Source organism: Cucurbitaria berberidis (genome assembly GCF_010015615.1).
Source record: "Cucurbitaria berberidis CBS 394.84 unplaced genomic scaffold K460scaffold_4, whole genome shotgun sequence".
NCBI classification, from domain to species: Eukaryota; Fungi; Ascomycota; class Dothideomycetes; order Pleosporales; family Cucurbitariaceae; genus Cucurbitaria; species Cucurbitaria berberidis.
In genome coordinates this window covers 2,682,038-2,709,076 of record NW_024468938.1, presented here as the reverse complement: position 1 = coordinate 2,709,076, position 27,039 = coordinate 2,682,038, and the positions used below count along the sequence as shown (strand labels likewise).

The 27,039-nt window shown below is 52.3% G+C and overlaps 10 protein-coding genes across 10 annotated transcripts; 3 read left to right on the top strand and 7 right to left on the bottom strand.

The window, feature by feature from the left end:
• Positions 1-287: 287 nt before the first annotated feature.
• On the top strand, positions 288-1,175 carry K460DRAFT_368504 (uncharacterized protein). Its single transcript, XM_040933788.1, has 2 exons — positions 288-629; positions 799-1,175. The coding sequence occupies exons 1-2, from the start codon at positions 498-500 to the stop codon at positions 865-867; spliced, it is 201 nt and encodes a 66-aa protein (XP_040786204.1). The 5' UTR covers positions 288-497; the 3' UTR covers positions 868-1,175.
• Positions 1,176-1,202: 27 nt separating this feature from the next.
• K460DRAFT_368498 (RINT-1 family protein-like protein) lies at positions 1,203-4,309 on the bottom strand. The gene is made up of 6 exons (XM_040933787.1): positions 3,890-4,309; positions 2,997-3,835; positions 2,803-2,937; positions 2,480-2,748; positions 2,178-2,419; positions 1,203-2,121 (listed from the first exon to the last, which is right to left on the bottom strand). Exons 1-6 carry the CDS (start codon positions 4,273-4,275, stop codon positions 1,449-1,451), a joined length of 2,544 nt encoding a protein of 847 aa, XP_040786203.1. The 5' UTR covers positions 4,276-4,309; the 3' UTR covers positions 1,203-1,448.
• A 382-nt stretch (positions 4,310-4,691) lies between these two features.
• On the top strand, positions 4,692-6,826 carry K460DRAFT_290994 (ARM repeat-containing protein; the record flags this gene model as incomplete). The annotated part of the gene is made up of 2 exons (XM_040929249.1): positions 4,692-5,110; positions 5,161-6,826. 2 exons carry the CDS (start codon positions 4,692-4,694, stop codon positions 6,824-6,826), a joined length of 2,085 nt encoding a protein of 694 aa, XP_040786202.1.
• A 373-nt stretch (positions 6,827-7,199) lies between these two features.
• K460DRAFT_287408 (PLP-dependent transferase) lies at positions 7,200-8,948 on the top strand (the record flags this gene model as incomplete). Its single annotated transcript, XM_040928964.1, has 3 exons — positions 7,200-7,259; positions 7,405-7,743; positions 7,818-8,948. The coding sequence occupies 3 exons, from the start codon at positions 7,200-7,202 to the stop codon at positions 8,946-8,948; spliced, it is 1,530 nt and encodes a 509-aa protein (XP_040786201.1).
• Positions 8,949-9,229: 281 nt separating this feature from the next.
• Positions 9,230-10,677, bottom strand: K460DRAFT_316208 (glycoside hydrolase family 17 protein; the record flags this gene model as incomplete). The annotated part of the gene is made up of 2 exons (XM_040930333.1): positions 9,230-10,554; positions 10,605-10,677. Coding segments are annotated over 2 exons (1,398 nt in total), but the record flags the coding sequence as incomplete, so codon positions are not given.
• Positions 10,603-11,263, bottom strand: K460DRAFT_148706 (uncharacterized protein). The gene has a single exon (XM_040926796.1). The coding sequence runs from the start codon at positions 11,105-11,107 to the stop codon at positions 10,697-10,699; it is 411 nt and encodes a 136-aa protein (XP_040786199.1). The 5' UTR covers positions 11,108-11,263; the 3' UTR covers positions 10,603-10,696.
• Positions 11,264-12,252: 989 nt separating this feature from the next.
• K460DRAFT_368496 (GroES-like protein) lies at positions 12,253-13,691 on the bottom strand. Its single transcript, XM_040933786.1, has 3 exons — positions 13,247-13,691; positions 12,730-13,158; positions 12,253-12,664 (listed from the first exon to the last, which is right to left on the bottom strand). The coding sequence occupies exons 1-3, from the start codon at positions 13,556-13,558 to the stop codon at positions 12,317-12,319; spliced, it is 1,089 nt and encodes a 362-aa protein (XP_040786198.1). The 5' UTR covers positions 13,559-13,691; the 3' UTR covers positions 12,253-12,316.
• A 166-nt stretch (positions 13,692-13,857) lies between these two features.
• Positions 13,858-16,074, bottom strand: K460DRAFT_368495 (MFS general substrate transporter). Its single transcript, XM_040933785.1, has 3 exons — positions 14,963-16,074; positions 14,828-14,916; positions 13,858-14,782 (listed from the first exon to the last, which is right to left on the bottom strand). The coding sequence occupies exons 1-3, from the start codon at positions 15,693-15,695 to the stop codon at positions 13,964-13,966; spliced, it is 1,641 nt and encodes a 546-aa protein (XP_040786197.1). The 5' UTR covers positions 15,696-16,074; the 3' UTR covers positions 13,858-13,963.
• A 787-nt stretch (positions 16,075-16,861) lies between these two features.
• On the bottom strand, positions 16,862-18,612 carry K460DRAFT_407970 (cytochrome P450; the record flags this gene model as incomplete). Its single annotated transcript, XM_040937126.1, has 2 exons — positions 16,862-17,377; positions 17,428-18,612. The coding sequence occupies 2 exons, from the start codon at positions 18,610-18,612 to the stop codon at positions 16,862-16,864; spliced, it is 1,701 nt and encodes a 566-aa protein (XP_040786196.1).
• A 233-nt stretch (positions 18,613-18,845) lies between these two features.
• Positions 18,846-26,962, bottom strand: K460DRAFT_316201 (polyketide synthase). The gene is made up of 5 exons (XM_040930332.1): positions 26,224-26,962; positions 21,424-26,161; positions 21,084-21,368; positions 20,621-21,036; positions 18,846-20,564 (listed from the first exon to the last, which is right to left on the bottom strand). The coding sequence occupies exons 1-5, from the start codon at positions 26,826-26,828 to the stop codon at positions 19,187-19,189; spliced, it is 7,422 nt and encodes a 2,473-aa protein (XP_040786195.1). The 5' UTR covers positions 26,829-26,962; the 3' UTR covers positions 18,846-19,186.
• Positions 26,963-27,039: the final 77 nt, after the last annotated feature.

Below are 27,039 nucleotides of genomic sequence, written 5' to 3'. Positions count from 1 at the left end.
AAATAAATTGCTTTTATAGTATTAGTGTAGCTGCGCGGTTTAGGGCTAGCGGTTTTAATAAAGTAGTTAATAGACTTAAAATGTTATAAATTAAGAATAAATTTACCTGTTTTTAATTAAATAATATAATTAGTAGTAAAATTAGTTAGGGTTAGTGTTAGATTAGGCTAAATATTTAAGGGCTGTATGCGTACAATCTAGAACGACCCCTCCGAATATTGGAAATGACCCCTCCGAATATGGTCCACCTAAAGAAAAGAGGGCTGTGTGACTGACGTCGGCCCTATCAAACGGCATGCGCCGTCTCAGCTCACCGCGACTTGAAATCGAGTGCGTCGCATGCGTTGTAGCATAAAGAGTTTCATCTCCCCCGCTTCCCGCTTCTTATAAGCCTGCCGCTATCACTCACTGCACTTTACCGCAACAAACTTTTACCACTACTACACCCACGAACCTTTTAAACCACAACACATTTACAAAAACTCGCAACAGAAAATATGAATTCCAACAACGGCCAAGCTGGTGGACAGAAGGATTACCTTGACAAGGGCCTCGAGGCTGCGCAGAAGAAGTTCGGCGGCGCCCAGGGCCAGAAGATGTCGCAGAACCGTGGCATGAATGAGAAAATCGTAAGTTTTGCGCAACGAACCTACTCACGCTGGAATTCTTCCATTCCGTTCCATTCCGCACTATACTCGGCGCACGCACGATCGACTAGCTATGTTTACATCACACTCGGGCCTTGATGACAACGATTCATGTGTGTTTGCAAGTTTGCTAATTTCGTGTGCTATCCAGACCGACGGCGCGCGCAAACTTTTCGAGAAGTTCACGGGCAAGAAGGTGAACTCAAAGTTCTCCAATTAAGTTCAGTCCTAGCCTGGCCCACGAGGAAGATACACGCGCGAATGGTAGGGGTTAATGAGGATGGCGTAAGACTGCTCAGCTTGACTGGACGGACGCAGGGTATGGATATTTCTCTCATCGGAGGGAAGGACAAGGCCGGAGAGACCTTTCAGCCTGTGGGAATTCGTTTCTAACATTCTATCATGCGGTCAGGTCTGGCTGAGGAGATGGAGGCGTGAATCTTTGAACGGTGGGAAAGGTGGATGGAAAGGAAGCAGAGGGTTTATGTAGATGCTTTTTGAAATGATACCCCCCCAACGACTACGAGGTACAGAAATCAAGTTTTGTGACGAGCACCCTCTTTTAATTTCGCTCTTTGAACAATAAGGTTTGCTGCGGTTGCGCCGTGTGATAGTCTTTTGCATTGACCAGGGTGCTGCATTGGGACCTTGTGAGAGCCACGGCAATCGAATTTGTGACTACGATATCGACTACATGCAGAAACATCGTCTGATCTAATCGTGATCAACTTTGTGACCTGCATCGTACGATCTCAGCTCTTCACTTGGCACATGACAGCTCAGAGAGCAACTGCCTACTTGCTAACCCGCCAACTCGACCCTTCGTCGCAACAGCGCCCTCGCCTCCGTCTCGCTCAACACGTCCAACCCCAACGCCTCCAAGACATCCCTCGCGCTCTGATTGTCCGCAAAGAGACGCTTCTCCACCTCCCATAGGCCAAGGTCCACATCCCCGGCCGCTGTGTCACCAATGTTTGCTTTTCGCGGAACAGGCGCCCCATCATCCCCGTCCCCGTCCTCGTCTGCATCCGCGCCGCCCCAAGCTTCCCAATCTTCCTCGCCGCCATCGCCACCATCTTCTGTAGACGATGGCGTCCTCACAGCCTGATTGTTGCCACCCTTGACAGGCAGCCCAACGAGCTGTGCGCCCTCGATGCATTTTTGTAAGCCTGTTTCAGCGACTCCCGGGCCCACCGCTTTATCCACGACGCGACATATCGCCGCAAGATCAGTGTGCAGCTGTGCCGCGCCTGCAGTCGAAAAACGATATCGGCTAAGGACGTTGTCCCAAAGCGTGCTTGAGATGGTGGCGAGCACCGTTCTAGTAATGCGGCGCAGGGGAGCGGAAGCAAGCACGCGGGACAAGAACGTCAAGGTAGTGGTTAGGTGGGTGAGAAGTGGGTCGATCTCTGCTGTAGGCGAGAGATTTGTGGCTGCAGCTGACGAAGAGCCGCTGAGAGTCGCCCAGGGATTGCTGGCCGAAAAAGTAAGTATGGCTCAACGCTGCAACTTCCTATTCGGGAGACGTACATATGTCGGTAGGGCCGCAGCGCCTCCCGCACATTATTGTTCAACCTGTCGATGATGATGTTTGCGCTGCGTTCGCGGAGGCGCGCATACCAACTCGCCGTTTCATCAAAGAGCGAGCCGCTGTCACTGTCTCCTTCGACCGACTTTGACGTGCGTCCAGCAACGTCAGCAACGCTCATGCTACCAATGCTGTTTGCTTGTCTCGCACGGTCTTGTAGCTCCTCGTAAATGTCTAGGAAGAACTACAGTGGGTTAGCACTAGTGACACGTGGGACACTGCCTTGGCATGCGGCGAAGCTTACCACGTCGTCGCTCCAGTCCCGCATTGCTTTTTCGAGATAGTCTGCGCTGCCATACGTCCTGCAGAGGCGCTCAAGCCCCTCGATGCCAAGCAGTTTTTCCTGTTCCTCTTTCGTAACACCACCTATGGTACGTCCCGTGAACGTGGTCATCGCGAGGTACGCATCTAGACTACTCGAAAGCCTCTCATGCAGTTTGTCGAAGATGGCAATCTGTATGTCTAGCAAAAAGGTAAGTTTCTGCGTGAAGGATGTCAAGGGTCTGTATCGATCTGAAAGTGTTGATCAGCAATGCATATTCGGTTACTCGGGACGCCGAGACGAACCAGTTATGGTTTCGAGCAGGTCGTTGACGCGGATCGCTCCCTTGGTTGGCTTGGTGGCGTTGGGATCGACGGATTCGTAGTCGAGATCACCGAAATCTGGATCGTCTACGATACTTTGATAGCGGGATAATGCGACTGCACGCACATTAGTCTCAAGCAAACATGGCGTGTCAGAGCGTTGTGGGGATCTGTACAGTCTTTTTCAACCTGCAGCCAGCGGCCGAACCAATCGCCTTGCACGAGAAACTCCCAGGAGAGCCCTTTCCAGCCGTCTATTCCGTAGCCGCCATCGTAGCCCCAAGTGTCTCTAATGGTAGTGTCAAAGCTCATCACTTCATGCATAAGGTGGCTGAGGAGCTGGGGTTGGCCGGCGACCTTGGGCAACAGGGATCCGATCTTGGTCCTAAGCATTGGTAGAAGCGCGGTGATGAAGGCAGACATGGCATCAATGTAGACAGGGTCGAGGGCCAAATCAGTCCCGCGAAAGTGCCTCAGTAGAACAGGTTGCAGATGGTCGCCTACGAATCCACTGTAATCATTCAACAGTGTGGTGATGTGAGAGAGGAAGTATTCAGGCCTATCAATCCGATTCGTTGGCCTGTCACCTTCGAAATGGTAGCGGAAGCGCATCTCCAAGGGTTGCACGAGTACATCGAGCGGGAAGAGAACTGCAGGCAGCTTAACCTTGTCCACTGGCCCGCTGGCATAGTCTGCGCCTTGCAGCTCAGGCATCTGCAGGTCCAACAGCTTAGCAATTGCCGTTTCCCATTCTTCGCGCAGCTGACTAGGTATGTTTGCTTTTGGCGTGGGCCAGTGTATCTTCTTCAGAACCACGTCGAGATCGGACGAAAAGGCATCGAGGATCTTTGTGCGCAGGACTTGGGTGATGCTGTCGACGTGGTGGAGTAACTGCGGAGCGGCACCCTCTGCAGCATGTTGCAGGTTGGTCAGGCGAGTGTGGAGAGCACGCAGTTGCTTGTACGGGTGTAGGGCGGCTTCATTGGAGGTCTGGAGCTGTGCCTGGGCGTGTTTGCTACAGGAATATCAGCTGATGGGGAGAGAGGCTTAGGCGCGGGCTCTGTCCTACCTGAGGACATGGACCTCGCTCAGCAGCTCGACGTATCCGTTGGCCACGTCCAGGCGGTGCAGTGTGTCGAGCACGGCTTCGAAGCGGGGGACGGCATCGTCACTGGTCTCCGAGGCGGTAATGACCATGAGGCGGCGGTCAATGTCGGCCTGGGCATGCTGGAAGGCGTCGCCGCGCTGCTGGAGCTGGGCGTGGTGGGCATGGGCTGACTGCTTCGCGTCGTGGAGATGGCGCTGTGCGTCGTCGAGCTGCTGCTTGAGCAGGCCGTGCTGCGAGGTGATCTTGGTCAGGAGCGCATCGAGCGAGTCCAGGTCGCTGATGGTCTGCAGTTTGTCGTCGAGGTAGTCGGCTACGCGCGCCTGGCTGTCGTCCATGGCCTCGTTCATCGTACGAGGGTTGCCAGATGCTGCAGCAGCAACGGGCTAGGTATAGAGACACTAGACTGTGTACGAGCACGAGGTGTCTCGGGATGCGGGCGCCCAACGCTTGGTGGCGCCTGTGGCGCTCGAGCTAAGCCGCATCGGAGAGCGATCGATCTGCCTTCTCAAGATCTTGCAAGCGAAGGCGTCGGCGCTCTCGTCAGCCCGCTTCTGGCCCAGGTGAAAACAACCTTAATGCACGCTGCTGTCGTGTCGCAAGCCCTCTAATAGCTCTACCCACGGACCGTGGCTGCTCCCTTTAATAGTCGCTGTGTCGCCCGCATTTCTGCAGAGAAGTCGTCCACTACCTACCCTCCTCTACCTGGTACCGTTAGCCGAGAACTTTTTTACAGTCTCGTCGGCCACCTCGCCGCGCCTTCGCCATGCCCAAGGAACACAAGAAGCGCGGTCGTCGCGAAGAGGAGAAGAAGCGCAAGCGGGACGTCGACGACGATACAACCTCCAAGAGACACAAGAACGAAGATGTCGACGAGCACATCCCAGATGCTGAGGCGTTCCAGCAGGAAGCCACCGATGGCGTCACTCCCGCCGCCCTGCCCTTCTATGGCATGCTCGACGACGATGAGCAGGAGTACTTCAAGCGCGCCGATGAAATGCTCGAGCTAAACCAGTTCGACGATGCAGAGGCGCGCACTCTATTCCTCGAAAGTGTATACAAGGAAGCAGACGGGAAAGAACTCAAGATTGCGAACAGTCAGTCGTGCTCGCGCCTGCTCGAGCGTCTGATCCTGCTCTCTACGCCAGACCAGCTGAAAGGACTGTTCCAAAAGTTCAGTGGACAGTGAGTGCATCAAGTGCGTCTCCCGCCAGTGCCATGCTTACCAGTCGCAGCTTCCTCAATCTCGTACAGCACCGTTTCGCCTCGCACTGCTGTGAAGCCCTCTTCCTACAAGCTGCGCCCGTTGTCACGCAAGAACTTGCCAAACCCGATTTGCAGACCCCTCCATCCTCTGACCCCGACCAAGTCTTCGTCTCTATGGAGAATCTGTTCCTCTATACCCTGAATGAGCTGGAGGGATACGTAGGCTTCCTGATGACGGATCGCTTTGCCTCACACGTACTACGAGTGTTGCTCGTCATCTTCTCTGGGTCACCACTAGAAAAGCAGACCAAATCCGTCATGCAGAGCAAGAGGAAAGAAAAGGTTGGCGTCGCAGGCTCTGAGAAGGGGCAAGACTTGGTACTAGAGAAACGGACTGTGCCGCAGTCGTTCCTGCGAGCCCTAGAAAAAGTCATCAACGACAGCGTGTCAGGATTTGAGCCACACTACCTGCGTTCGCTTTCTACACACCCCTTGGGCAACCCGACTCTACAACTACTCCTCAAACTAGAACTATCACATTTTGGCAAGTCAAGAGCCAAGGACGAGAAGTCGATCATCCATAGGCTATTACCCGATGACCCAATTGCAGAAGGAACAGAGAGCGCCTCATTCATCAACGGTCTCGTCTACGATCCTATCGGTTCGCGACTGCTGGAAACCATCATCGAGAACGCCCCTGGCAAGCTGTTCAAGTCCATTTACGGGGAGTTCTTCAAGGAGCGAATGGGCAGTTTGGCGCGCAACGAAATCGCTGGATACGTAGCTGGAAAGATACTCGAACGACTGGGCAAAGATGATCTGGAAGAGGCTATGCGTCAGATTGTGGACCAAATACCAAACTTGGTCGAGCGCAACAGAACATCCATTATCAAAACTCTTATCGAGCGATGCATGGCTCGGGAAGTAGACACATCTCCGATCAAAGCGCAACTCGAGACCGCTTACGGTGGTTCCAACGGCTTCGAGGTCACACGAATCCTCAAACTCAGTGGGGAAGACGCAAAGCCCAATGGCAAACAGGAACACTCGCCGGAAAAGGTTCATGGGTCTCTCCTAGCGCAGACTATGATGTTAGTGGAAGGACCCCTGGGCAGCCTTGTCTTTGACTCTCTCGCCAATTTATCACCTGAACTCTCCATCCAAATAGCTCGCGATCCCACAGCATCACGTACACTCCAAGCAGCATTGACCTCCAAGAACGCTTCAGTCATCTTCCGTCGGAAAATGATACAACAGTTCTACGGCAAAGTCGGTGAACTCGCACTTGATCCCGCCGCATCGCGCGTTATCGATGCCATATGGGATGGCACCCACGGCCTAGCCTTCATCCGCGAACGTATCGCCGAAGAGCTCGCTGAAAACGAGAACTCACTGCGTGAATCTTTTGTCGGTCGTGCCGTCTGGCGAAATTGGAAGATGGACCTTTACAAGCGTAACCGATACGACTGGGTCAAGCAGTCACGCTATACTGCTGGGAACGACGGATTTCAGTCTTTTCCAGAGAGCAATACGGCAACATCGCCACAGAACCAGCACAACCACAGATCTGGCAGACAAATGACAGCCATCGAACTCGCAAGGCAAAAACACGCTGCGTCCAAAGCGGCTGGAGCGAAGAGGAAGGAAGCCCTAGCGAAAAAGGACGGTAAAAGGGATGGGAGGGGAGAGTTGTGATGACCAGTAAAGATAAGGAAAAAGTAAATCTTGTGGCGCAATAGTTGGCGTGCATCGCGTGTAAGAATTATCTGATGTCAGGCATTGGCAAAAGGCGTTGTGGATTAAATGGGTGGGTCCTTTGGACAACTTCTGATTCGTTGATCTAAACATATTTAGTGCATTTGCAGAGAAGTTTGCGCCATGTGGGGAGGAGCGATGTTTGGTAGGAATTAAAGCGAACAATGACTTCTACTTGTATGACTGGACTTAGTGCGGCCTACTACTTCCCAATCTCTCTCCTACTAGGGTACTCTTCCTTCTTGCTTCCTATTGCCTAACGAGACTGTTACCTGCTGAGCCTGTTTCGGCGTCTCGCATACAATCGTGCAGCATGTCTGCCACTAACGGTGACACCGAGGGACCCCTCAATCGTGCAGACGAGGTCAAGGATGTAAGTGCCTCCGGAATTTTCTTTTGGCTAGTCCGACATCGCCTTTGCCTACCACCGCTGCTTTTTTTCATCCATGTGGTCACGTTTGGCGAATCAACCCGATTCAAGGATGAAAAGATGATGCATTTACTAATCTCTCCCACAGTTACTCACTGCCATCACTGATTTGATCGTCCCGTTCGTTGCTGCTGCAGACCAAGATGCGGCCACCAAACACACAGGTCAAGGCCTTCGTGTTGAAGGCGGAGTACCGAGAACAGCGCTTGTTGAGCACCTCCCGCCGAAAAAACTAGAAGGGATTCTGCAGAGTGAATTGGAAATCACAGAACATGCAGCCGGAAGAGATGGCCTCGTTGCGCTCGTGGAGAGTGTCCTGAAGTATTCAGTCAACACGTGGGATCAAGGGTTTCTCGATAAGCTGTATGCGAGTACCAACGCAGTGGGCTTGGTGAGCGAATTGTTGCTTGCAACGTTGAACACCAATGTACGTCCCCTCGTCTCATCTCACTCTCATCCACACCCCGTGACATGTACTACGACTGCTCACGCTACATGCAGGTGCACGTCTACCAAGTCTCCCCAGTACTAACCCTCGTCGAAAAACGTACGACAAAGTACCTCGCATCGCTCTTCAACCTGCCTGCAGCCACCTCTGGAGGCATCTCGCAACCAGGCGGTTCAGCATCAAACAGCACCGCCATAGTCATTGCGCGAAACACGCTGTACCCAGAAACCAAGACCGAAGGCAACGGCACCTACAAGTTCACAATCTTCACCTCCGCGCACGGCCACTACTCGGTCGAAAAAGCAGCAAACCTCTTCGGCCTGGGATCCAAAAACGTCATCTCCGTCCCTGTCGACGATGCAGGCCGCATCATCCCCGCAGACTTTGAACGCCTCGTCAAGGAAAGTAAAGCACGCGGCGAAACCCCCCTCTTACTCAACGCAACCGCTGGAACGACTGTCCATGGCTCGTTCGACCCCTTCGCTGAACTAGCCCCTATCTGCGCACGGCATAACCTCTGGTTCCACATCGACGGCTCCTGGGGCGGCCCCGTCATCTTCTCCCATGCACATGCTGCTACGCGTCTCGCGGGCGCTGAACTCGCAGATAGTATCACTATCAACCCGCATAAAATGCTCGGTGTGCCCGTGACGTGCTCGTTCCTCCTGGGCAAGGACATGAACCTGTTCTACCGCGCGCTGACGCTGCCGGCGGGCTATTTGTTCCACATTGCGCCTGGTGCTAGTGTGGATGATATTTATGACTTGGCTGATTTGACGCCTCAGTGTGGTCGCCGCGCTGATAGCCTCAAGTTTTTCCTTGCGCTGCGATATTATGGCTCCGAGTATTTCTCAAAGCTGGTTGCGAACGGGTTTGATAATGCCGAGTATCTTCTCGCACTGCTCAAGGCGAATGGCAACTTCGTCACGATTAGTCCCGAGCCGTTGCCTTGTTTGCAGGTGTGCTTTTACTATGCAAAGGGTGGGCTACTCGGAGACGATGCAGAGGCGAATGGCAAGGCGACGGCGGATATTGCTAATAAGCTGATTAGTCGGGGCTTCATGATTGACTTCGCGCCGGGCGAGAAAGGCAAGTTCTTCAGGGTGGTTGTGAATGGCAATACGAGAAAGGGGACACTGGATGGCTTGGTCAAGGCGATTGAGGAAACTGCCCAAGACTTGTGATATTAAGTTGTACATGCATGCATTCATTTGAGATTTGATATCTATACTACGTGACGCATGTCTTCATATCCATATCCTCATGACCCATAATGGCGCCAAAAATGCCTTCTGAACATTTGCGCAGCTCGGCTGCGTGTGTGCATGAAGTGAGATGAAGAAGATGGGAGCAGTTCTAGCTGCATGTCAGGAGATGCAATCCGAAAAGTGCATGCCACGAGATGCATTCCAAGTAGCCCTACCAAAAGAGTGATACCTTTTGCCACAGGGCAGGCCGTTTATTGAATAACACCCCAGTATCGCTCGGCGTTGAACGTCGACGCGCTATCCGATTTCCAAGTTGCGTCAAAAGAGTTATGGATGAACATGTCGTGGTCGAAGTTACTGTGGATTGACTCGAGAGCCTTGCGCTGGTTATCCGGTGAAGGAACAGCGTCGCCGTTGGGGTCGCCCTGGTGAGGCCAGCCGGACTCCGTGACGACAACGCGCTTTGAGTTGCAGGCCGACTTGACGCGCTCGACCTGGGCCTTGACAAAAGCTCCGGCGTCTGCAGCCACGGTATTGGTGTCAAAGAAGGCGTGGCAGTTGACCATCACTACATCCGAAGCCTGGCAGATGGCAGGGTTATCGATGGTAGCGGGCACGGTCTCGACGGCGCCAACAGGGCCATTATATCCAAGTCCTCGAAGCTGACCGCGGGCACGTTGGATAGCATCAACAACATCGGAAGCGGTCATGTCGTGATCGTTGACCCGCTCGTTCTCGACGGAGAAGAGTTGAATGACGTCCCAATTGCCGCCAGCGTACTGGTCAACAGCACTTTTCAGGGTCTGAATAACCTTGCTGAGGTCTTCGCCGTTGCCGCTCTTGCTCATGTATGCACCAGCCATGAGCTTCTGACCGTTCTTGATGACGCCCTTCACAGCGAGTGGAAGGATATTGCAGCCCAAGCCGTAGATTCGAACAGCTTTGTAGTCCTTCATCCTATCGAACTCACTGGCGATCTCATTCTCGGTCTTGCACCGAGTGCTACCTGAAGAGCCTGTGAAGGGATCGTACGTCACACCCATGCCAAGACGGTCTGAAGGCTCATTCTGCTTAGCAGGTACATCCGGGGCCGTGCTGGAGGATTGTGGGGGTGGGGGGAGTGGAGTAGACTGAGTGGGCGCATCCGAAGTGGTGGGCGCTGGAGGCGGGGGAAGTTGAGTAGTGGTCTGAGCGGGTTCAGCCGAAGTGGTGGGTGCTGGAGGTGGAGGCGGTGTCACGTAAGCAGACTCCTTGGGGGTAACATGTTTGACCTCGACGGCGGTAGGCTCGGCTGATGGCGTAACGGAAGCAGATGACGGGGCCTCGGGCGCTGGCGGCGAGGGTGGTGGAGCAGGTGCAGCTGACGATGATGATGACGAAACTTGAGGCGTCAAGGAAGGCTCAAGAGTTGGCTGAGCAATCTCGGACGTCGTCGTAGGCACAATAACGGGGGTAGCAACGCTATCAGTCTTGCCAACGGTCGTGGTCAGGTAGGGCGTGCCGTTCTCATCAACGTAGACATAAACATCAGCAGTCGTGTCAGTAACATAGAAGTACTGGGTCGTGAGTGCGCGTTTGTCATCTGTATTCCGTTAGCCAGGACTGCGGCAGCAATCAGAGGAAAGCACATACTGAGAGGGCGTCCGCTCGCAGTGCCCAGAAAGATACCCGCTGCCAGAGCGCTCGCCAAAACAATGGACCTCATGGTGGTGGTGAAGGGAATGTTACGGAATGTTGTTGGAGAAAATGCCACGTAAAGGTGCTAGCCGAGAAGATGCAATCGAGGGTTTGGCCAGAGCGCAGTGAATGAATGTAGCGCAAGCAGAGGTAGAGGCACCTCGTTGAGAATGAGTGAGTGACTGCCGCCCTGCAGCTTGAGAAAGGAAGGAGACTCGGACTGGGCCGGGTTGAGAAGCTTCGAGCAAAAGACCGGAAAAGACTGTAAAAGAGGTCGGTGGAGAGGGAGTGGAATGGAAGCAAGGGGTGTTGACGTATGTCCTGTGTCTGTTGTGGTACCTGTGCCTGGCGCGCGGGCGTGCCTGCCTGCCTGGGGAACGCCTTAGCGGCTTGGCGCTGGCGCCGTTTGGGCCATTGCGACGCCCTGTTGTCAGTGAAGAAAAGTGTTGTCGAAGCATCGTGTTCGGGGCCTTGTGATCCACTTATATGGGGTAGTGTGGGGTGAAACGCGAGGCCGTTGTTAAAATGAAGATGCAGGAACTGAAACACCAAGGTGCCTCAGGCACAGAACAGTGAGAATAAAAAGAGGGAAACGTCTCTGAGCCGAACCGAAATGTGGAAAACAATCCAAGGTGGAAAGACATGGCGCGCCATATACATCAGCGGTGGCGCTTCTACCCATATCATTTGTTGATGCCTACTGACACTAGCAAGACGTTGCGACAAACGGCAGGCTTCAATGCACAAGTCTTAACAAGATAACAGTTATTTCAGAAAGTGGAGCAGCTGATGAGTCTACGTCGATCTCTCCTTACAAGACTGCGCGACAGGTCTCGACCGCGCACACCCGGATTGTAGAGTCGTGTTGGTATATCGAATGCCTCTTGAACGACCATGGCCAAGTATGCCATTGATAGGGTATATTGACTCGGCAGCAAGACAAATACCAACGACGATGTGAACGAAGGCGAGACAGAGGCGTTGATTCGTGAATAGTGAATAGTGACAGAGAGAAAAAGAGAGAGTGTCGAGCAAAGGGGGGTCGAGAGTATGACGTATTGAAGAGAAAGCAAGAGGAATGCGGTTGGTAACTGAACGATAATGCCATCGTAGGTATCATGGTGGAACACAGGAGAGAGCTTCTGAAACCTTAGAACGTCTATCATCGCAATGCAGTGTAACTGTCAAATCTGTCACAAACCTGGTCTCTCGGAGATTGGAGCGTGTCTCGAGACCTGGGTCTAGAAGAGAGGGTCGATTTAGTATTCAGAGGTGCCAATAGACGGAAACCCACATGAGTCTGGTAAGGGTAGGGCGATGAACCCCGTGGCCCCGAAGCGAGCATAAGCGACAAGGAGCGCCTGCGAAAAGAGAGCGACACAAGATGGGCTCGTACGTACAGCGCCCATGCGAAATGTACATGTGGAGTAAAGGGATGATGGGATGGAAGCCGGATGCCGTCAGGGAAGTGTTGTGCGACGCTTGAGGCGGGGCACGTGTCCTCACTAAACCAGCTTAGTTCACCCTAGCCTCCAGTTCAGTGCTCCATCTAGGCAACTGGATGTAGGAGACGCAGCTACTTATTTATGTCTATCGGACACAATGCGCATAATCATTAAGATTTTTGCTACGTGTATGACCACTACATGTCCTATAGCGCACCATCCTTAAGCAATGTCAACGACAATCTTCCCTCTAACCCGCCCCCCAACCATGTACTCCTTAACCTTCTCCCATGCCTCCTTATACCCTTCCTCGCTCAGAACTCCCTTAACAACGTCCTGCACGACGACCTGCACGTCCTCCTTCTCCGCTAGCTGCGTAACTTGCTCTAGTAGCTCACACTTCTGATATAGCAAGACATTTGCGTAGCGTGGGCCGAATAGGTAGCCCCGGATGTGGCGGATAACCTGGGAGGGGTATGTGAAGTATGTGAGAGGGCCGCCTATGGCTGTGCGGGAGGTTTTATCGCCGACAATGGTAACATATGCGCCGGACGCGTGGAGAAGATCGTACTATGATTAGTATTAGATGAGAGAATACTAGGATAATGTTATGACGAGGGATATGAGTGGCTTACCCAGTGGTTGAATATCTCAGTGCCTCCTACACAGTCGATGTAGAGGTCGTACTTCTTCTCCCCAGGTCTTCCATCCAAAAGCGTCTTCGCAACGTCTTGTGTACTGTAGTCAATGATCTCATCTGCACCCAGGCCCTTGACGAACTCGGCGTTTCGTCCAGAGCAGATACCAACAACATGGCAGTTGTACAGCTTTTTCGCAAGCTGCACACACCACCCTCCTACTCCACCGCTCGCTCCAGAAACGATAACCCGGCGCTTTGAGTTTGGACTCTGACTTTCAGTTGGAAGCCAATCGAGGCACGAAAACGCTGTGAGAACGACCAAAGGAATAGCAGCAGCTTCATGGTGACTCAGAGTAGAGGGTTTCTTGGCAATGGGTTCGCCGGGCTGCACAGTCAGGTATTGGGCGAATGTACCTTCTCCAGTCTATTTGTACGTTAGTACAGTTTTCAGGAAGCCCCTCCTTGACCCCCGTACTCTAGTACATCCTACAGATGCTTGGAGTGCTGCTTACCGGCCGATTACACAGCCCATAAACTTCATCACCAACCTCCCACTTCCCACTCCTCTTCAGCTCCTCGCCAATCGCGACCACCTCTCCCGAGTAATCCCGTCCAATGCCCTTCTCTTTCTTGCCTGCTAGCCAACCAATAACTGGGTTTCCCCATAGTTGGATATCCACGGGATTGATTGCTGCAGCTTTGATTTTGACAAGCAATTCGTTTGGTTTAGGAGATTGGAGCGGAGTGTGAGTGAGGTGTGGTTGCGATGAAGGCTGGGTGTAGCTTAGTGCTGTGTTAGACTCTGGGAGATCCGAGGAGGCCATTGTGATAGGGTTGTATTTCTTGTCTTGGTGTCTTTTTTGTTTCGATTAGATGTGAGTATTACAAAAGTTGAGTTGAGTAAAGCACACAATTGAATATGGGCCTTTTGTATTAGTCATCGTTATACCACTTGTGGAATCGATTTGCGGAGCCCAGATGACGTCGGATTTAAGCCCTTGGCGAATATAGGGCTGGTAGAGGAGTGGATTGATGTGGGGTTGGCGGAGTAAGATCCGAGGTACCACCTGCATGTAGCCGGACGGCGACTCAGGCATAAGAGACAATGAATCATATTCGAGTCATGGTTTTATCGCTAGGTTATGTAGTTGATAGCACTGAGCTAGATATGGCAATGATTTTATTACATACTAGAGGGTATAGACTTCTCCACAACACAGTCCCTAGAATTATAGTTTAACCGTACTACTTGCCCTGATTCGCTCACCAAACTTGATGAACAAAAAAGGTATTGGAACCAATGCTAGCGCTATAAAGCCGAGCAGCGAATTTCCCCACCCATACCCCAGCCGTTCATACATAGTCTGACTGCTCAACGGGATGATAGCTGCCGCAAGGGATCTGAGCACCGTACTTGCCGCCATCGCACTCGCAGCATGTATCGTGAAAACATCCACCAGATACGTTGTCGCAGGCATGAATGTCATTAGCAGCCCGAACCCAATGAGACCAGTAGCGGCGATGGGAACCATGTAGTGCGTATGGAAATGGACGGACCAGCCGTACATGAAGAGACCTATGGGTATGAAAAAGCCACCAATGGTCATTACGTAGAGACGATGCTCGGGCCGGAAATCGCCACGTTGGATGTGCCGATTTACGATTTTGTTGCCATAATGGATGTAGATAAATTGTCCTACTAGAGAACCGACGCCGAGTCCGAGAAATGACAGGCCCATGATGCCGCCGTGCCAGCCGTACTGTTTTGTGAAGACGGCTGTAAACGTAGTGAACAGGATGTATAGATACGCATAGGTGATGGCGATGTACAGCGATATCGCGAAACATATCGCGGAAAGGAAGAGCATCTTGGTGGGTCGGATGATGGAAAACTTAAATAGGTCTGTGGGCGACAGACCACTATCGAGTTTAGAGCGCAGCTTCATGTTGCCGGTTTCAGCCCTAAGGCGGTTGGTCTTGCGCTGCAAGATAATAACCCCGGACGTCTCGCTCATGAGCAGGAGAGACATGATAAAAAACGCCCCAGCCTAGCCTGTTAGTTCATGTCTAGGATAGTCAGGATGTACACGTACCACTATAGCGACAAACCAAAAGTTCCATCTCCATCCTTTCGCAACGGTGAGGAACCCTCCGATGATGGGTCCTACACATGGTCCAATAGCTACCGCATCATTAGCTACACCCTACAATGAAGGTCGAGTGCATACTTGGGCCCATCATCCATACGGCCATTGCAGTACCGCGTTGCTCACGGGGTATCAAATCGGCGATCGTCCCACCTCCAAGAACCATAGGTGCTCCTCCAAAGCAGCCCATGAAGAATCTGAAAATGATGAACATGTCCATATTGGATGCTACAGCAGCTGCAATCGTGAAAACAATGAAGAAGAAGTTGCAGCTGTGGTATAGCGGTAGTCTTCCGTACATCTCGGATAACGGCGCGATGATCAACGGCCCAAAGGCGAAGCCAAGTACGTATACAGAGACCATGAAGCCCTCGAGCATTTGGTCCGTCGAGTGGAAGTCCCTCATGACATCTGGTACTCCAGGCGCGAATTGTGAGCTCGCAAGCGGTGTTAGAAAAGTAATGGCCGATATTAACGCTACCATGCCCCATTTCTTCGTGGCCCTCCAATTCAATGGATTCTCTGGGTCGTCAGGGCCATCAAAATCGACCACGTCTGGATCGTTATCGGGCTCTTCTTCTGCTTCATTCGTACTGGATATTGACCCTGGCTTAGCGCCCCCCTCGACGTCCTTTTCTCTGGCTGCTGCGTGATTATTTTCTTCGTGCAACGAGATTGATGGCCGTGTGGTATGTCGAGAATCTTCCGGCAATGAACCGATGTTGCTTGGAATATCTGCATCGTGACCTTCAGCGGCGGCGAGGTCGATGAGCTCACTCCTCGTTGGGTGGCGGTAAAGCGCTGGTGCTACCATGATGACGGCTCAGAAAATGTATGAGCACGCGTGGCATTGACTCCTTGGCAAGCCTCGGGCGCGTTCGTAGACTCGCTGAACGGGCGGCGGATCGTTCTGACGCGGGAAAACGCACGAGGCTGACGTGGAGGGCGAAGAGACACGGCGAGGAGTAGCTGTGAGAAATGACAGTGCGAACCACCATGCAGAGGGGGGCAGTCGCATAACGTATTTATAATGAGAGCAGTGCAGCTAGAGGGCAGCTAAGCCGGGGAAAGATCCTAGGGTCAATCGACAGGCGGGCGGCCGCATGTCCACATTTCCGTCGTTAAACCCGATTGCCGCATGCTGACTCGTCTACTCGTAGGGCGCAGGATTTGGGTACGCATCACACCCTTGCGTGGAAACGACAAGTCAGAGGAAGAGAAGTGGTGCCCCAAAGGTCATGATGAGAAGGCCAGTAAAAAGACATCCGAGGTTTCGCGATGAGTCAGTGTCCGCCTTCGTCTAATGCGAAACATCGTTTCTCGCCGAAGAACAGCCATCTCAGCCTCTCCAGCGTCACACCCCCGTATTCGCACATGTTGAGGGGGGCGATGAGGGCGGGAGTGGTAAGCTGCAGGCTCCACCCAAATTGGCGTACCTTCCCCACTTTGATAAAGCTTGGTGTGTACAAGTTTTCTTCGCGCCTTTGGTCTTCATCTCCCCTGTAAGGGACGTGCCTCGATAGTCTGTCTCTTGCAATTCACTCATATCTTTACTAAGCAGACGACCTCCCGGGTTTTTACTATTGGCTCACCCAGAAGACATTAATAGCCTGCTTCAGTTCTCCATCTTCTCCACATGGGCACACCTTCGTGAGGGTTAACCGCCCCCAACCTCGGCCGAACCCTTTACCCTACATCCTGGAGTAGATCACTCCCCACTTGGGCACTGAAATTATAATTAGAGTCCGCCCTGTAGCATGATAGAGAAGAATCGTTTTAAAGATATATAGCTCGCACTTCGAGCACTAGGTGAGGTTTGCGTAGAAACGCCAAGTCTAATATAATAATAGTAAGATTTTACATGTTGTAGTAATCCTACCAATCAGTACTTCTAGCATCTGCTCATTGGCCATGGTCAAAAGTTGAAAACGGGAACGAGGTTCAAAACAGTGCCCAGATCTTCAGATTACACGGATCCGATCACCTCTCGCGCTTGCTCCAATTAAGAGCAATGCTTTCTGGATACCTCAACTCATGCAGAATGGTGCCCTCGTGCTCAATTTCCATGCCAGTATTAAAGATTCTCTTACGCGCCTGTTCCATGCTCTCGTTCCTTAGTGGCTGCGGGTGCACACAGTAATCACGGAAGATGAACGCCAACGCAGCCACGAGCTCAACTTGCGAGAACTTCTTCCCTGGGCAGACGCGCTGTCCAGTTGCCCATGGAAGAAAGTGTTCTTGTGTGTCTGATGCGAGAACCTCGTTTTCAAAATCCTTTCCGGCGCCATCAGGGGTGGAGATAAAGCGGCTAGGGTTCCATTTCAGGGAATCTTCACCCCAGTATTGAGGGTGCGTGTGCAATGCTGCTAGGCTTAGGTGGATTGATGTTCCGGGTGGGATTGTGATGTTGCGGGATCCGATCTTCAGTTGTTGTGAATATTGGCCGGTTTGCTTTGCAAGCTGTCCCAGGGGATGGTTGATGCGAATAGACTCCATCTGATCAAGTATCAGTATTAACAACAAGTTTCATCATTGACTTTGCATACCACAACAGCGAGACATCGCTTCAGTTTGCTAAACCTCTTGTAGGCCCACAGCGATATATCATCTTCAGGTAAGTAGTGACGGATCTCCTCAGCTATCCACTCCTGGGTCTCAGGAGACGCGGCGAGATCCACAAGCAGATGGTTCAGCGAGATAGCAGTGGTGTCATTCCCTGCAAAAGCGTAGACGAACAAATTGCTGACAATCTCCTCCTCGGTAAGCGTCATGTTTCTCTTGCCCTGGATAGGCTGCCTAGTCTCGTCTTCGCAGGCCCGGACAAGTGCAGCGACGAGATGCTGATTCTTTTGGATACCACGGTCCATGTAGTCTCGCTCGTCGTTGATCAAACCCGCAACATAAGCACGGAAAGTGGCAATAGCGGTTCCAGCCGATTTCCACGATTTTGGTGTCCACCAAGCCTTCAGACCCTGCTCGCCGCAGATGAAGATAGGAATAATGTTAGCCAAGATCTTGCTGAGCGAGTCCCTATACTGGTAAGAAGCATCCTGGGTGTTGACGTGTTCTTTGGACTCTGCAGCGCCTTCAAAGGGATACGACTTGTTAAAAATGGCCGCAGCCAGAACATTGAGGGTAAAGACCTTGGTGTCCTGGTGGGTGGTGCTGACGGGCTGGTGCTGCAACCAGTATTTAAGCATACCGCGGGTCTGCGATAGAGACTCCTGCCACACCAGCTCGTTGTTCTTTTCAGTGAAGGTGATGGCGGTGACCTTGCGGTGTTTCTGCCACTCCTCATCATCGGTCGTGGAAAGATTTTTGCCGTACACGTTTAGCACCGCAAACTGCTCCATGTTGCGGCGGAAGTCAGTACGGCGATGGATGACATCCTCAAAGACGGACGCGTCGCTGACACAGAGCCAATTGCCCCCAGGCGAGACCAGCATGAAGACAGGACCAAGCTCTTGGTGCACGACGTGTCGTTCGTTGGCCTCCCAGCTGAAAACGTAGAAGCGGTGGAAGCGCTTAGTGCCGATGCCGAGGGCGCGACATTTGAGCACGATGGAGCTGCCGAACATCATCCAGAGGGGGTTTGTGGGCGCGACCCATCGCACCAGCAGTGGCAGACCTGTCGTCTCCGCCTTGGCCTTGTTAGCTTGGAGAGAAAGTGCTGACCAGGCAAAGAGAAGAGCAGGGAGGGCCAGCAGCGTCAACAAGACAGCGGCGAACATAATGCTGGGGGAAGATGAGAGTGGTAGAGGGAGAATGATAGTGGTGATAAGGGAATTACCTAAGTAGAGAACCTCATTTCATCTCCAACTCGACAGACCAGCGATAGCTCAAACATGGCCTAAGCGCTATTTAATTTTTTGATCCAGATAGAAGAAGGGAGGATGTAAGAGCTAAGGGCCTAGAAATTACTAGCGCTTACTAGGTAGAGCTAGACCCCAGTCTAGATACTATAGCTTAGCTCTATACTAAATGAGGAAGAGGGGCGTAGTATAACATGCTTTCCTTTAAGTCCGTCAGTAGGTGAAGCACATTTGGCCACCCCCAAGTCGATATCGGGTCCTAAGGCATGTAGCTCGCACTTCGAGCACTAGGCTAAAGAAAAGACATCTACATCCCAGCGTTGCCTGTTGAGCTATCGCTGGTTCTGTGAAGGTAATTTGAGTGCGGAAATGTTCATAAAAATATATCGCCAGGCTAAATTAGCAGCCCTATAGTTTGTCACAACAACCCAAACTTGTACCCATAGCATCGAGAGCAGAGTCTACTCACCACTAAACGCACTCCACTTTCCGCTCATGCAACGCCCCACTGTTTCAACAAGCCACTTGCTGCCAACTTGCCCAACTGCTCCAGCGTACCCATTCCCAGCATCTCTAAGACACTGATATCAAACCCAAACACCTGTTTCCACCACATACGCATGTCAATCGCAAGCAAGCTATCGATGCCCAAATCGGCAAGACCCAGACTCGTGTCTACGTCACTATCGCCCCGGACTAGCAGTGCAAGCACCTTTTTGCCAATCTCATGCGAGAGCAATGACGTTGCTTCAGGTGTGTTGAGAATGGCATGGTCGGCTTTGGCTTGCGCAATATAGGTTTTTAGCACGGCGTCGCTAGCAGTACTGGTTTCTGACTCAGAGTCGTTAGACTTGGAGCCCAGGGTGTGGTAGAATGCGAAGCGAGGATCGGACCGGAAGACAGCACGACTTTTCGGGCTACTGAGCGGAGTAGTAGTTTGTATACCCAGCATGAAGGTATTGGGGGATACCCAGCCGTCAAAATCGCCAGGACGGAGTGTTGGCTGATCCATTGCGAGCTGCAGCCCGTCAATGACGTCTCGCTCCTTGATAGTCCAAATGTCTTGCTCCCGGAAGCGACGCAGGATGTCCTGGTTCTCAGCAACGACACCCACATCCTCGACGACACCACAGTTGAGTGTTGAGCCCGCGAGACCCAAGCCAGCACGGTACTGACAGAATGCATCGAGGAAAGTGTTCGCGCTGTTGTAGTTCACTTGGCCCATATTGCCCACGATACCGGAAACTGAACTGAACATGACGAAGAAGTCAAGTTTGTTCCCAGCATCGATACTCGCCTCGTGCAAGTTCCAGGTACCTTGTACTTTGCACTCTGTCGCAGCTCGCCAGTCATCCCACGACATATTCGCGAAAGCCGTGTCGCGGAGCACCATTGACATTTGCAGTATGCCTTTTAGCGGTGCATGGGCATTGCTGATAGCACGCGTAACGTCGTCCTTAGTAGCGACGCTGCCCTGCACCAACTGCACCTTGCATCCCATCGATTCGAGTTCGTGTACGAGGTCGGCATCTTCAGCACGTTTACCCGCGCTGCGCGACAGGAAAATGAGGCTCCGTGCACCGTGCATAGCCATCCAAACAGAGACCGAACGTCCGAGGCCGCCGAGACCCCCTACAATGAGGTATGAGGCAGCAAGATCGAATTGAGGGTTGCGTCGTTGCTCTGTCACTCCCGAGGTGAGATGTGTGTCTCCTGCATCGTTTCGTAGCTCGAGAATCACCCTACCGAGCTGAGCTCCATCCTGGATGTACTCAATCGCTTCAAGTGCGTCGGTGGCAGGGAATATCTTGGTAGGACGTATTGGTCCAATGTGACCTTCTGAGTAAAGCTTCAGAGTGCGTTTGAGAAGTCTGTTGTTTGCCATTGCTGTTAGTGATGGCTTACGGTATAAGGAGTATATGCCTACCTGGAAATGATCAATGGCTTGTTCTTGCGAACGTGTCCAATGTCGATGCATGTGTAGCTCCTGTTGCCCGAGGAAACATTGAAGACAGTCTTGGCGTCGCGCGAGAGGTGCTTATTCCCAATGTCGACCAACTTCCCAAACTCAGCAACAGTGCGCCACGTCGCATGTTGATGCTCGGGTGATACTGGGCTCAAGACCAGGTCAACCCCCCTCCCACCTGTTTCGCGGAGTAGTGCGTCCGCGAAGGATATATTTCTGGAATTGAAGATATGATTCCGCGGTATGTTGTATGTATCAGTGAGATATACTACCTTCTCGTCGGAACCGACGGTAGCAAATACATTAGCCCCGATCATGTCAGCTATCTGGAGCGCAGCAAGTCCCACTCCACCCGCTGCACCATGGATCAAGACAGACTGCCGGAGTCAGCTAGTTTTCTCACTGACACAGATTTCGAGCTCACCTGTCCTTCTTCCAAGCCGCCCACGTGAAGTAGAGCATACAGAGCCATGATGTATGCAAATGGCATGGTCGCTGCATCCGCTAGAGCTAATCTGTCTGGGACTTTGGCGACGTATGATTCGGAATCTGTAATGATCGATGCGGCATTGTTCTCACAGAAGGCCATAACCCGATCTCCGACACGGATTTTCTTCACATTGGGACCCACTGCTAGAACAACTCCGGCTGCTTCGATACCCAGAGCGGGATTTACCGTGTCTATAGCACCCGTTGCGATCAAGACATCCTTGAATATCAATGTCAGTTTTGCTCGATAAGTTATGGAACTGCGCACTACATACCTTTCGATTGAGTCCGATGTAGCGTACATCGATCTGGACTTCGTCACCCTGTGGAGTCTGCTCGTTCTGGCGCTCCCAATGAAGACCACGAAGGCGAGACCCCTTCTCGACAGTCAACAAAGCTGGTCCATCGGGCTTTGTTGTCACCAGCTCATCAGGGATCGAATGAGGATAGTAACGTCCAGTCTGAACTTGTCCATTGGCAATCACATATTCCAACTCCGGTTTGAGGATGTCACCCGTCTGTCTTTCGGTGAATCTCTTAAACACTTCGAATATTTTGTCGTCGGCGAAGTCCAGATCGGTTTGGCAGACAGCAAAGTCTATACCCGACTCGTTACGGATGGTGCGTGCAAAACCAATGACCTGACCATAGCGAGGGTCTGTGACATGCATCTGAGAGAGCCGCGTCGGCCAGAAAATTCCGCAGTCGATGACGTTTGCAACAAAGTTCTGGAGGTTCTCGTACTTCTTGGAGTCGAAACACTCGAAGAATGGGTGACTCAAATCCAAAAGAGAGATGATATCCTGCCCCGCGATTGGAACATTGTTGAGGGTAACATGTGAGACATCATAGCCTCGTTCTCTCAACTTCCGGTCTACACTCAAGACCTTAGACACATCAGAGTCTTCGCTAACTAACAGAGATATCTTTGTTGTCGGAGATCTTGCAAGAAGGCTCGGCCGTGCAACTATGGTGGTGTTGAGTAAAGCCTGCGACTCCAAATCACCACTGACACCATCGACTTCGAAACCTGACATCACAAGCTCTCGGATCCAAGCAGCAGCTTCCTTGGTGGCCTCAAAGGTGCTTCTTGCTTCGCCACCTTTTGACCAATCTGGAAGGATCCCGAAGATTACGGTGGCCCATTTCGCAGCATGTGACAGCTCTTGGACGATAAGGTAACCGTTCGGGCTGAGAAGCCTGTGTACATTTGCAAGACCCTCTTTTAGGTTCGGCGTTTGATGAAGCACATTGTTGGCGATGATCAAATCATATTGTCCGCCTTCAAACCCCTGTTCCACCAGTGACTGGCCGATGTCAAGGACAGTGAAATTCATCTTTGGGAAACTCTTGAAGCGGTCTTTCAACATATCGATGGCATGAACCGAACTGTCTGTCGCATGATAGGCGGAATATGATTCGGCAAGCTCATCTAGCAGCTGAGATGTGGACGTCCCAGTACCAGCTCCAAGTTCTAGAACGCGTAGGCTGGGCCTGCTATGCGACAAGCTGCGGAGAAGATTCAAAGTATGGAGCTCTTTGATAACTTCTTCCAACTGGTTGAATAGATCATCTTCATTAAGAAGATCATAAGCTTCAACCTCGCTAGAGAACACCCGAGTAATATTCGTGGCAAGCTTGAGGAGAGCAAGTGCTACGCTACCAACCGATGTGTCGGATAGATGCTCAGCTTGAGACTGGATCATGGCTTCGAGTTGAGCATCGTTCATTTGAGCGTAGGTAGACACCCAGGTCGGTTCAATGCCTCGAACTTGCTCAGTCACCCACGAACGATACTTGAGTAGATGGGAATTTTCTGTGCTGGTGCTATCAATGTGACGTTGAGAGAGTACCAAAGAAAGTTTGGTAAGCTCATTTAATGCCGATTCGTGCGACGTATACGTCGATATCGGGCTGATGAGGTCATTGATGCTCTGGAAGTTGATGTCGGGCCTCCAGATGAAACGAGCCGAGGCATGAGAGTCGGTGCTTTTCCGATTAGGCTTCTCGGTCAGGCCAAAGCCAGTCATGTTGAGAACAACTTCACCTTGATCCGTGACATACTGGCAGTCACCAACAATCGAGCCATCTTCTGCATACGATGCATGTCCGATAGCTCTTAGGTCAGCCGAAGAGCGAGTCACTTTCAAGTCTGCAACGCTCGTAGCCAGGTATACTCGGTAGTCATTGCTCAAACCCATCAACGCCGTGGCGACTAGTAGCTGGATGGAGAAATCGACGATCGTTGGATGCAGATGATAATTTGCTTCGTCTCCTAGCTGGTTATTCTGAACAGTTGCGGTTCCCGAGCCTGGAAGACTGGTGGGTGACCGCAGATTTTTCAATCCCTGAAAATGCGGTCCATACACCATGCCAGACTGCGCCTGTGTCTCGTACAGCTTCTTCGCACTGCATTTGCGCGGTGGTTGAATACTGAGAGTCTCTTCGCTGGCAGTACCAAGGCTTCCAGACCAAGATGTAATCTCCCCAGTGAAATGTTTGGTCCAACCGTGGCCATTATAAGATGAGACATTATACTCCCACCAGTCAGAGTCGAGAGAGCCGATAATTCGGACCTTGCGGAATGAAGTGATGATTTCAACGGGTGTTCCTTCTGGAGTTACGAGAGCGGTGGTTGCGGTCGCATTGCGCACTTGATAGCCTTCATCAGTTCCGGTGATTTGTCGCACTGCTTCTGCACCTATGGCTATGTAGCCAGCGAATGGAAAAACGATGTCCTCCCCAACTGAATGGTCTCGTAGCCACGGAGCGTTGTCCAAGTGAAGCATATTCTTGAAAGTTGGCTCATGCGAGGTGCTCTCCAAAGTCTTGACGCCGAGAAGATCATGGTAAGGGTATCGCTGTTGTCGCCACTCTTCAGTGACTCGAGTCTCGTGCCAATACTTCTTTGAGTGATCCCATGGGTACCGGGGCAGGTCGCTCAGAGTGACACCATCGGGATACAGAGCTAAGAAATTGACCGAGAAATGAAGTGCGTATAGTTTACCAACGGCAGAGAGAAAGGACTCTACAGAGTTCTCTCCACGAATCATAGCCGATATGTACGGCGCTATGCCGTATCCAATTTCTGCCAAAATCTGGCGCAGCGGGCCTGCGAGAGCGGAATGCGGACCAATCTCGAGGTAAACAGCGTTTTTGCCAACACTGTGCTTGGCTACGGCCTCCACGGCATCTTTGAAAAGCACGGGTGACTCTAGATTTGCGCGCCAGTACTTCGAGCCAAGTGTGAAGTCTTTCTCCTGTCGCAGAAGGTGGCCAGTGACGCTGGAAAAGAACGGCTTGTTGGGAGCATTAGCGACGAAATTGTCACCCATTAACCGCAAATAATCCTCGCCCACTTCTTTCATATGATGCGAGTGATATGCCTTCTCGACTTTGAGAAGCCGCGCTAAAACATCGGGTCGGTCACGTTGAATCGCTGTGACCACTTCCTCGACCTTCTCAGCGTCGCCAGAGATGGTCACACTCGTCGGCGAATTCTCGCAAGCGACCCCAACATTGTCAACCAGGAAAGGCCCAACGTCGTTCCATCCCATACCAATAGCTGCCATGGCACCCTTTCGCTGCTGCTTGTTGGCCACGACGCCTCTGTAGAAAGCCGCAGCAATGGCCTGCTCGGCAGTCAAAGCACCAACTGCATATGCAGCCGCGATTTCGCCACTTGAATGACCAACTACAGCAGACGGGTTTACTCCAATGGCCGCTAAAGCATCAACGAGAGCTATTTGGATGGCTGTGCACAGTGGCTGCGAAAGCTCTGCGAGATGGAGACGACTGCTTCTGGCCGGCTTGCGTAGCTCCGCTTCGATGGTCCATGTGGGTGCGTCGCCCCCCAAGGTTTGGAGATGTGTGTCCAAAGACTGGATGCGGGCCCTAAAGATGGAATTCCCACGGACAAGATGACGACCCATCTGCGGCCATTGAGCACCCTGACCAGTGAAGACCATGACGAGGCTCGGAGTTTGTGACGGCTTGACCGCTGGTGAGACGCTGCCAGGCTTCTCTCTGCTCGCAACGACAAAGGCACGATGGGGCAAATGCTCCCGTCGATTTGCAAGCGTATATGCAAGGTGTTCGATGCGCTCAGGATGCCTCTCGAGGTACCGGGCATAGTTCTCGGCTACCTTTTGTAGCGACTCAGGCGAATTGGCCGAGTAAACAAGTAGCTGGGGCTGGTCAGACGCCTCGCTGATGGCTGGAGCCACATTGAAGCTGGCTGCCGAGTCGACGATGGCGTGTCCATTGGTGCCGCCGATGCCAAAATTGTTCACAGAGACGCGTTCTTTCTTGGTGTTCGGCCATGGTGTGGGTTCTATCGGCACGGCGAATCTGGCCGTCTCCCACGGGATGTTGGGGTTTGGCGACTTGAATTTGATGTTGGGTGGAATGGTACGGTTCTCGAGGGCGAGGACAGCTTTCATAAGTGAGGTCAAGCCGCTAGCTCCCTCGGTGTGGCCAAGATTCGGTTTAACGGACGTGATGTGCATGCCATCTGCACAACCACCAAACACGCGCGCCGCTGCATTGGCCTCGATCTTGTCTCCAACAACCGTGCCGGTTCCGTGCAGCTCGAAGAAACCCGTCTCGGAATATTTTTCGATGCCTGCGAGCTTGTAGGCGTGGCGTACGAGAGCCTCCTGCGCATCGAGCCCCGGCGTGGTGAGTCCTGGTGTTTTGCCGTCGTGGTTGGTAGCGACAGCCCGCAACACGGCGCGCACAGGGTTGCCATCGCGCAGGGCAGCGTGCAGCGGTTTGATGTAGATGGCGTTGATGGCCTCACCACGGGCATAGCCGTTAGCATCTGCTGAGAAGGCCTTCGACGAGCCATCGGGCGAGAGTGCGCCAAACTCTGTTAGCAGGATCGTCGTCTTTGGTGTCAGAATTAGACTGGTGCCACCAACGAGCGCCGCGTCGCAGTCTCCCCTCGCAATGGCCAAGCAAGCATCGCTCAGCGCAACGAACGAGGAAGAACAGGCGGTCTTTGAAATAGAGCTGACCACGTTAGTACGATTGTACAACGATTGTACAGCGTAGACATAGCCACAAGTACTCACCTCGGTCCTCGCAAGTCCATCTCGTAGGAGACACGGTTTGCTATGACAAAGTCATACTGGCCCATGACGTTGTGAACACCAGAGGCTTGGGACTCTTTGTACAGCATATCTGCCCAGTCGTCGCCATAGCTGCCCATGTAGACGCCTGTGTTGCTGCCTCGCCAACCCGTCACGCCAGCATCTTCAAATGCCTCGCGAGCAACTTCAAGCATTTGCCGCTGTTGAGGGTCACACCGTTCAATCTCCGCAGCTGACATGTTGAAGAATGAACCATCAAGCCCAGTCAAGTCATCGTCGATGAAGTAAGCGTGACGTGTAATAACAGTACCGGGCTTCTTGACTGGGGAATAGAAGGCATCGATATTGTACCTGTCTGCGGGAACCTCGACCTTGCCATCGCCTTTGTTCACGAGAAACTCCCAGAGATCTTCCGGGGAGCGGATGCCACCACCCAGACGACAAGCCATTCCACATATAGCAATGGGGGGAAAGCCGTTTTGAGTGCCCTTCGCCGAGTCATTCAGTTCAGGAATGGAATCAAAGGACGATTCACTCCTGTCGGCACTGACAGAGTACCCCTCATCTTCTATGGAGTGAGGACTCATGATGGGGTTGGATGGACGGATGGATTGATGGTTTCAAGTAAGAGAGGAAGAGCTACCAGGCACACTTCATTACAAACCCTTTCGGCGGCTTGCTCTTTAACTTGTGAAAATGCGTGTTACTCGCAGTAGAGCTGTCCTTGACAATGGTTTGTCCTCAGTCGCCTGATTGCGTGGCGAGCTAGAGGATTGTCTTCACTGACGGTACAGGCCG

What these genes read in the sequence shown, in the direction of transcription:
- K460DRAFT_368504 (XM_040933788.1), top strand. Translation starts at nt 498, where the DNA reads ATGAATTCCAACAACGGCCAAGCTGGTGGACAGAAGGATTACCTTGAC. An exon ending in GTGGCATGAATGAGAAAATC is followed by an intron (nt 630 to 798) that starts GTAAGTTTTGCG and finishes TGTGCTATCCAG; the next exon opens with ACCGACGGCGCGCGCAAACT.
- K460DRAFT_368498 (XM_040933787.1), bottom strand. Translation starts at nt 4,275, where the DNA reads ATGAACGAGGCCATGGACGACAGCCAGGCGCGCGTAGCCGACTACCTC. An exon ending in AGCGAGGTCCATGTCCTCAG is followed by an intron (nt 3,836 to 3,889) that starts GTAGGACAGAGC and finishes ATATTCCTGTAG; the next exon opens with CAAACACGCCCAGGCACAGC. An exon ending in CTGCGGCCCTACCGACATAT is followed by an intron (nt 2,122 to 2,177) that starts GTACGTCTCCCG and finishes TTTTTCGGCCAG; the next exon opens with CAATCCCTGGGCGACTCTCA.
- K460DRAFT_148706 (XM_040926796.1), bottom strand. Translation starts at nt 11,107, where the DNA reads ATGCTTCGACAACACTTTTCTTCACTGACAACAGGGCGTCGCAATGGC.
- K460DRAFT_368496 (XM_040933786.1), bottom strand. Translation starts at nt 13,558, where the DNA reads ATGGCCTCCTCGGATCTCCCAGAGTCTAACACAGCACTAAGCTACACC. An exon ending in ATGGGCTGTGTAATCGGCCG is followed by an intron (nt 13,159 to 13,246) that starts GTAAGCAGCACT and finishes ACGTACAAATAG; the next exon opens with ACTGGAGAAGGTACATTCGC. An exon ending in CTGAGATATTCAACCACTGG is followed by an intron (nt 12,665 to 12,729) that starts GTAAGCCACTCA and finishes TACTAATCATAG; the next exon opens with TACGATCTTCTCCACGCGTC.
- K460DRAFT_368495 (XM_040933785.1), bottom strand. Translation starts at nt 15,695, where the DNA reads ATGGTAGCACCAGCGCTTTACCGCCACCCAACGAGGAGTGAGCTCATC. An exon ending in CGTATGGATGATGGGCCCAA is followed by an intron (nt 14,917 to 14,962) that starts GTATGCACTCGA and finishes ATGATGCGGTAG; the next exon opens with CTATTGGACCATGTGTAGGA. An exon ending in TTTGGTTTGTCGCTATAGTG is followed by an intron (nt 14,783 to 14,827) that starts GTACGTGTACAT and finishes CTAACAGGCTAG; the next exon opens with GCTGGGGCGTTTTTTATCAT.
- K460DRAFT_316201 (XM_040930332.1), bottom strand. Translation starts at nt 26,828, where the DNA reads ATGAGTCCTCACTCCATAGAAGATGAGGGGTACTCTGTCAGTGCCGAC. An exon ending in ACATCGGACTCAATCGAAAG is followed by an intron (nt 21,369 to 21,423) that starts GTATGTAGTGCG and finishes TTGATATTCAAG; the next exon opens with GATGTCTTGATCGCAACGGG. An exon ending in AAGCCATTGATCATTTCCAG is followed by an intron (nt 20,565 to 20,620) that starts GTAGGCATATAC and finishes GGCAAACAACAG; the next exon opens with ACTTCTCAAACGCACTCTGA.